The sequence below is a fragment of the Brachionichthys hirsutus genome, chromosome 14 (assembly GCF_040956055.1).
Source record: "Brachionichthys hirsutus isolate HB-005 chromosome 14, CSIRO-AGI_Bhir_v1, whole genome shotgun sequence".
In the NCBI taxonomy this organism is placed as follows: domain Eukaryota; kingdom Metazoa; phylum Chordata; class Actinopteri; order Lophiiformes; family Brachionichthyidae; genus Brachionichthys; species Brachionichthys hirsutus.
Genome location: NC_090910.1, coordinates 1,299,250 through 1,307,572, shown reverse-complemented (window position 1 = coordinate 1,307,572; position 8,323 = coordinate 1,299,250). Strand labels below are relative to the sequence as shown.

Here is an 8,323-nt window from a genome sequence, read left to right as displayed (position 1 = left end):
AACTTTGTCGGACAGCCACGAAATTTGGTACAGACATGCATCAAGTCAGGGCAAACATTTTTTTTATTACGGCCACGCCCCCAGACACACAGGAAGGCAGCCATATTGGATTGAAACTTAAAAACTGCTGAGTCAGCGTTTGCACTGTAGGGTTTTACCAAACCCTCTTCCGGTTCTTGTTCTCCGTAGTGGGTGCATATTCAATGAGGAGAATGTGGGTTAAGATTAAGACATTTATATAATTAACAGATCAGTACAATTAGTTCGGATATCAGCGCTGAGGTTCAATCCTGTTTCGTGTGTGTGTCTCAGGTCCGAACAAAGGGCCGTTCTTTGCTTCTGTGTCTTCATATATTCATGAGTCCGTCCCCTGAAGGGGTGGGGATTGTGCCCCAGACAATCTAAGCCCATGTTTATCTGTGTTGTGTGTGACGTCACTGTTGTGATGCGTTCAATTGAAATCAGTCATCTACAAATCCAAACTAAATGTGGTGTGTTCCTAGTGGTGTCGGCGTGTAATCACGTTGTGGAATCCCATCTAATATGGGAATTCCCTACAGCACACACACACTCCAATCCAGACCAAATTTTAAACACTTCCTACCAAATTTTGACCCTTCCTACCTAGCCACGAAATTCGGGACAGACATGCGTCATGTCAGGGCAAACATTTTTTTATTATGGCCATGCCCCCAGACACACAGGAAGGCGGCCATATTGGATTGAAACTTAAAAACTCCTGATGGCAGATGGCCATATAATCCAAATAACAATTTGACTAAACTGTGAGCTACTCATGCAGCTCAAATCTAAACACTTGTGAAGCACTCAGGACAAAAGCGGCGTGCGTCGGCGGGTCGGCTCATCGGCCTGTCGGCCGGCGAGAGCCTACGATGCCGCTTGGGGCTTTAATTTGCTATTATTTATTGATGTTATTTCATTTAATTTATTATTTAATTGTATAAATTGTAGTTTAAGGATTAAAATGTCAGGCAAATTAATGCACTTCAAATATTTTCTGTTGCAGACTAAAAAAAATGGTAATAAAGTTATTCTTTGTTGTAAGTTGATCTTTGTATGTTAATAAGGATACAAGAGGGGGGGGGGGTGCAAAATGTTTTTTCTTCCTATGGGGGGCGTGACAGAAAATAATTGAGAAGCACTGCTTTAAGGGAAGGTAAACTCAATCAAGTTAATTATGGTGATGATGACGGTTCGACTTTGGTTCCAGACTGAATGTCTCACCCTTTGAAGATACATGAAATCCATTTGTATGATTTTATCTAAATGTCGTGTGATCATGAAAACAGCCCAGAGTAAACACCCGATCACGAAGGCAGAAGCGGAAAAGGCTAGCGAAGGAGTCTCAGTTCACCTGAAAGCTGGACAGGTGTCAAGATGGAAGGAGCAGCGACGGAGAACAGCGTGGCGAACATGGCAGCCTGCTATGAGGGGTTTGATCCAGAGGTGTACCTGCAGAAGCTCTACTCTGCAACTGAGACTTATTTGGACAGAGAAGATGGCAATGCCCGGTGGGCACTTGCCCAGCTGCATAGAGCCTTCACTGAAGGTAAGAAGAAGCAGCTGTGGGTTACATTAGCCGGAAATATCGGTCAAGATGAAACCCACTCTGACTTTGTGGACACCCACAGAGTGTAAAAGCCATTCAGATTCACGCCGGGCCACTCGGCTTCAATGCTGGTGACCACGATCCTGACCCATCTTGGTTGTTGTGGTTTCCTGTCTTCTTTCCAGGTGATGTGAGCGGCGAGCTGCTCCTGGACGTCGGCTCCGGTCCGACCCTGTACCAGGTGATGAGTGCCTGCGAGGTTTTCAAAAAGGTGATCCTCACAGATTTCCTGGAGGCAAACAGACGGGAGTTGAGGCTCTGGCTCCAAAACGAAGGAGGCAGCAAAATGAACTGGACGCCCTTCCTGCAGCACGTCTGCAAGCTGGAGGGACGGCGGTAAGATCAGACTCTCCGGGGGACAGACGCTCTCTCCAGAGGCGTAGCTCCAATGTCAAAATGTTCCAGCATGAATCCAAAATCACCTCCAACCTGTTCAGCAGGAAGCCGGACCTCCCGGCTCCATGTCTGAGTTACAGGACAGTTGATTTTATAGTTTTGCCGATCAGTTCTAGAGGGTTCTGGATCTGGCTGGAATAATCAATCGATATTTGAATGTTTTTTCAATGATATTTTAAAGATTGTCTGTATTCTTGTCCTACCAGGCCTTCAGAATGGACAGACAAGGCGACAAAACTACGTCAGGTTGTGACGGACATCCTCCCCATTGACGTGCACCGTCCTCATCCTCTGGGACCCGATGCGCTTCCTTTAGCCGTGGCCAACTGCGTTACCTCCTACTTCTGTCTGGAGAGCGCGAGTCCTGACCTTGGTGCCTTCAACAGAGCGCTGATCCACATCGTGAGCCTCCTGCGGCCCGGAGGTCACCTCCTGCTGATGGGCAACCTGGGAGAGACGTACTACTTTGCAGCTCCTGGGTTGAAGATTCCGGTGGTGACGCTGACCGAAGCTCAGCTCTGCAGTGCTGTGAAGGAGAGTGGCTGCTCCCTGATCAGGCTGGAGGTGTTCCAACGGCCAAAGTACAGATCGGAGGAGCACAATGATGCGGCAGCCACATTTTTTGTGAAGGCAAGAAAGAATTAAAAAGTGGAGTTTGACCAAATGGAAAGGCTTTTGAAGTCCTCGCCCATATATGCCATGCTAATTATTCCCTGTAAAGCAAATAACACTCACGCACATTTGGTTCCTGATGACCTGATCTTTCCTTAAACTATGACCTGACGAGGTCCACTAGCTACCAGTGACTGTTCCATGGTCAGTTATCCTTTCTTATCCTTCACCTCCTCTCTCTTCGCCTTGCACATCTCCTAGTGCAGTTCTCTACCTTCATCTCTCTGGCTATCCCAATTCTTAGAAATCTTCCTTCACCCGCTGGACCGCCCCCACAGGCTCCAACTTCCCAGGACTGGCCTGGATCCTTATCACCATTGAAAAATGTCCGTGCATCAGTGTCATCCCTATCTATGTGTGTTTCATGTGTACTAAATGTGCTTGTACCTGCTTCCTGTAAGTACTTGATGAAGAAAGTTGTTGCCGGCGAGAGAGATTGCAGCGGCCCGATGCTCACTCATCGAACGTAATTTTGTTGTGGTACTGTATGTGTTGTTAGTAGTTCAAGAACTCCATAACCCAGCATGCCACAGGGTTGGAGCATGCGCAGGAGGAACGGGCATGTGGCTTGAGGGATAGCGCGGTACACAGGGAATGAGCAGCTCCGAATAAAGCATATTTAAAAGACCAGTCAACGCCTCGTCTTCATGTTATAAGGAAGACAACACATGGTGTCAGAAGTGGCCAAGTGAAGCCTTGGACGAAGGTTTGTCACGAGAGAACAGCGAACGGAGAAAAATATATAACTAAAAAGTTACTGTTCGTAGCTGCGACGTGCTAACGAAGTAGCATGCTAACGGAGCAACGTGCTAGCGGAGTTTGTTACGGTGTACGTTGGCTGCAGACGGTGATAAAGTGAAGCGAACGACGGAGGACAGATTGGACAACTAGCAGTGGCTCTTGTGCCCGAGCTGGAAGACAACCAGTGACAAGGAGCTGAGAAAGTCCCGGTTACTTACCCGAGGTGCGGTCATGGATAAGCTAAATCCACCCAGCTCCATGCAACTGACTGGTAATCTGACTGATAACTGGAAACGTTTCAAGCAAAGATTTAAAATATATCTAGCAGCAAGCAGAGCAGGAGCTGGTGATGAGAAACTGAAAGCTCAGATTCTTTTGCATGTTATAGGAGAAGATTCTTCGGACATAAGAGCTTTCAGCTGGATGAAGATAACTTGACTTTAGCACAGCTGATTACAAAGTTTGAAGAATACTTTGTGCCTAGAAAGAATGTGACATTTGAGAGATATAAGTTTTTCACGCATGACCAAAAGCAAGGAGTATTTTACCTGGATTAAGAACTTCCTGTCTGACACAAAGGGTCAGACTCGGCTCCCACCTCTCCCCCACCGTCACACTCAACACCGGCTTCCCTCAAGGATGTGTACTGAGTCCTGGACTCTCTGTACACCTACGACTGCACGCCAACCCATCCCTCCAACGCCATCATCAAGTTCGCTGATGACACCACCGTGGTCGGGCTCATCTCGGGCGGAGATCAGTCGGCCTACAGAGATGAGGTTGATAAACTGGTGGCGAATCGGTGAATAACCTTTCATTGAACGCCACAAAAACTAAAGAACTCAGCATGGACTTCCGGAAGCGCAGCCCAGACCCGGCTCCACTGACCATCATGGGGGGCTGCATGGAGAGGGTCCACTCATTTAAATTCCTTGGCGTCCACATCACCGACGACCTGTCCTGGTCTGCTAACACCACGGTGGTGGTGAAGAAGGCCCAGCAGCGACTCCACTTCCTGAGGGTGCTCAGGAGGAACAACCTGGAGGAGAAGCTGCTGGTGGCCTTCTAGAGAGCCCCCTGGAGAGCATCCTGGGTACTGCATCACGGTGTGGTACGCTGCGTGCACAGCAGCGGAGAGGAAAACCCTGCAGAGAGTGATTAACACAGCTGTTAGAGTTATTGTTGTATTTTCATTGTCTCATTGTAGAGTTGTTAAGATGGAGGTGACCACGAGTGTTTCTCTAGGTAGAGATCCCTTTGTCTCTAGGGGGTAGGGATCTATGTAAATACCTGGGACCACCTACTTTCACCGTGTGAATAAAAAGGCCGCGAGGTCTCGGGGGAGAGGTCTTTTTGGTCGCAGCCGCTGGGCGAGCAAGGTCCCTCCTTACCGGTAAAGTATCGAAGTTTGTCTGCCTGATTCATTTTGTGTGCGTTTAATTATTTCTTACACAGTGTGTCGGGGAATAACCCCAACAACAGCCCAGAAGATCACCGGCTGCTCTCTGCCCCCCCTGGACTGTATCGCCAGCTCTCGCTACCTCAGCAGAGGTACTAACATCGTCAGAGACTCCTCCCACCCCGGCCACCACTTGTTCAACCTGTTGCCCTCGGGCCGGCGCTACAGGTTGCACAAGAGCAGAACCAACAGACTCAGAGACAGTTTTTTCCCGAGAGCCATCAGTGCTCTGAACAACAATCAGGACTAAACAGGAGTAACACTCACTATGTGCAATAACTAAATATGCAATAACGAATGTACTGTATTTCTCTCACCGCATGCACTGATCACTTTAAATCCTACTTGAATCTTAAGTCACATTTACCTGCATTTTCTGATATTATTATTAGGTTGTACTACGCACCGGACGGAGCAGTGTCCCTAATCTCTTTGTATATCCACTATGCAAAGACAATAAAGGCTTTCTATTCTATTCTATTTTCTACCTTTTGATCAGTACTGTAGTAACGTCATAAATGAAGGAATCACTCCACGATATTCAGGTCTGGTTGGTTTATTGGTCGCTCATCTTGACATGCCAGTCACTGACTGCGTCATTGCTTTCTGCTTCCTGCATCGCCTCACTCGTCCTCTTGGTCCACCATGCCCTCTGGTGGCGTGGGGTGGTGAGGCATGTAATTCACTATATTACATCCCTCCCCCCTTAAGACTAAACTACATAGGCAAGCTCAACCATAACATCAACATTCCCCCTACTCGTTATGGTAACAGTGAACTTGCAAGTAAGCCAGACCTTCTTTTTTTTCAAATAACCCCAATCTGCAGAAAAACTTAAACTGTTAGACCGTCTCTTAAAGGGTTAAATGACAATCTTTAACATAACTCCCCTCCCCTCGTGGTTTTTTTATTTTTTATTTTTTTTTATTTTTTACAACACACAAAAATAACAACCACAACAACAACAACAAGAACTACCTAGGAAGGTGGGTGGACTACCATCCTTCCAGTGAATCCCAGAGCGCATTCTTGCTCTTACTTGAGGGATCTCACTACTGTCTTACAAAGTCTTTCAGGTAAGTAGGAGTCTGTTTTGTGCGCTCTGATTGGCGCAGCACCAGTTACAGTTCTGCTCCGTCCTCCGGCAGATGTTCAGCTGGAGGTTGAACCGGGGCCATCTCTGCAGGGTCTGTCACTTCCCCTCCCACTGAAGTTGGAACGACCAAGTCCGGAGGCCTGACCTCTCCTGCTCGCTCTGGGAACCGCAAGCTGTGAGGCTCCACCCCCACCTCTGTCCCGGACACATCGCTCAACTTTGTCTGCCGTTTTCGAATCTGGTCCACATGACGTCTCATTATGCGTCCATCTCCTGTCTGTACCGTATAGGACACAGGTCCGGTGTTCTCCTCCACAACCACTGGTATCCATGTGGGTCCGTGGCTGTAGTTATGAATGTACATCATCCCCAGAAGTAAAACTCCTCCACTTACTGCAAGAGTCATGATGTTCTTTTTCTGTTTGAGTTGTTTAAAGCAAATCTTGGATTTCACATCAGGTATTAAAAGATCCAAGGTTGACCGCAATCTTCTGGACATGAGCATCTCAGCTGGGGACAATCCGGTCGTAGTTTGCGGTGTGATTCTGTAATGGAACAGAAACCTTGCGATTTTTGTTTCCATAGTGTCTCCCTTTGTTTTCTTTATTCCTTGTTTGAATGTCTGAACTGCTCTTTCCGCCAGGCCATTGGATGCCGGATGGAACGGTGCAGATGTCCTATGTTGTATGCCATTCTTCTTCATGAATGTCGCAAACTCCTGACTTGTAAAGCAAGTCCCATTGTCAGACACCACTGTCTGAGGCAGACCATGAGTGCTAAAGCACAGTCTGAGTTTTTCAATAGTCACTTGGCTTGTTGCACTGTTCGTTGGGTATACGTCAATCCATTTGGAGTGTGCCTCGACAATGACGAGAAACATCTTGCCTAAGTAAGGACCTGCATAATCAACATGCAGTCTGCTCCAGGGCGTTTCAGGCCACTCCCATGGATGAAGTGGTGCCCCGGTTGGACACTTCCTGTTTTCTTGACAGGTGTGGCAGGACTGAACTTCGTTTTCGATGTCTGAGTCCATCCCCGGCCACCAAAGATAAGAGCGTGCTAAGCCTTTCATTCGAGAAATGCCGGGGTGCGTGGCATGCAGCTGTTTCAGTATGATGTTCCTTCCCTTCTTCGGAACAACCACTCTAGCTCCCCAGAGTACACATCCATCTTTCACACTAAGCTCCAGCCTTCTCTGGCTGTAGGGCTTGAACTCTGTATCTACCGCTCTTGGCCATCCCTGCAGACACCATCGCAGCACCTGAGAAAGTGTTTCATCTTTGGTTGTCCATTGCTTCACTTGAGCTGTTGTGATGGGCGGATCTTCCATTGCATCCAGCATAAGGACTTGGTCTGTGTCATCCTCTCCATCCGTTTGTGGCAGCGGCAACCTGCTCAGTGCATCTGCATTAGCGTGCTCCCTGCCTGGTTTGTAGATTATCTTATATTCATAAGCTCGCAGCAGTGTCGCCCACCGTTGCACTCTCGGTGACCCCATCTGTGGAACAGATTTCTGTTCATGGAAAAGCGATATTAGCGGTTTGTGGTCCGTGCTAATTGTAAATAGATGTACTTATGGAACCGCTTAATTCCAAATATAATGGCCAAGCCCTCTTTGTCGAGTTGTGAATAGCGTTTCTCGGCTGGTGTCAGCGTGCGTGACATGAAGCCTAATGGCTTCTCGCTGCCGTCTTCCATTACATGAGACAATACGGCACCCACTCCGTATGGTGAGGCGTCGCGTGCCAGTACCAAGTCTTTATCTGCTGAGTAATGACCCAGGACTTTGGCTGATTTCAGCATCTGTTTGGACAATCGAAAAGCATCCTCCTGCTCTTTGTGCCAGGTCCACCGAGCTTCTTTCTTCGGCAACTGACGAAGCGGTGCTCAGTGCGTGGCCAGGTAAGAGAGAAACTTATTATAGTAATTAAGTAGACCCAGGTAGGCTTTTAATTCCTTCACAGTGGTTGGCTGTGGGGCCTCTTCCACAGCTGTCACCTTGCTTTGCACTGGGTGCATGCCTCCGGCATTGATAATGTGACCTAAGTACTCCACCTCCTTTTGTAAGAACGCACATTTGCGTCTCCGAAGTTGCAGGCCAGCTTCTTCCAATCTCCTGAGTACATCATGCAGCATGCGCAGGAGGAACGGGTACGTGGCTAGAGGGGTAGCGCGGTACACAGGGAATGAGCAGCTCCGAATAAAGCATATTTAAAAGACCAGTCAACGTCTCGTCTTCATGATTTAAGGAAGACAACACACTGTACTTGTACTGTGCTGTCAATGACAATAAAGTATATTCTGACTCTGAAACAACTATTTGAGGAGT

At 47.8% G+C, this 8,323-nt stretch overlaps 1 protein-coding gene across 1 annotated transcript; it reads left to right on the top strand.

Moving 5' to 3' along the window:
- The first annotated feature begins 1,398 nt into the window (after nucleotides 1-1,398).
- On the top strand, nucleotides 1,399-2,671 carry LOC137904030 (phenylethanolamine N-methyltransferase-like). The gene is made up of 3 exons (XM_068748195.1): nucleotides 1,399-1,570; nucleotides 1,756-1,966; nucleotides 2,233-2,671. Exons 1-3 carry the CDS (start codon nucleotides 1,399-1,401, stop codon nucleotides 2,669-2,671), a joined length of 822 nt encoding a protein of 273 aa, XP_068604296.1.
- Nucleotides 2,672-8,323: the final 5,652 nt, after the last annotated feature.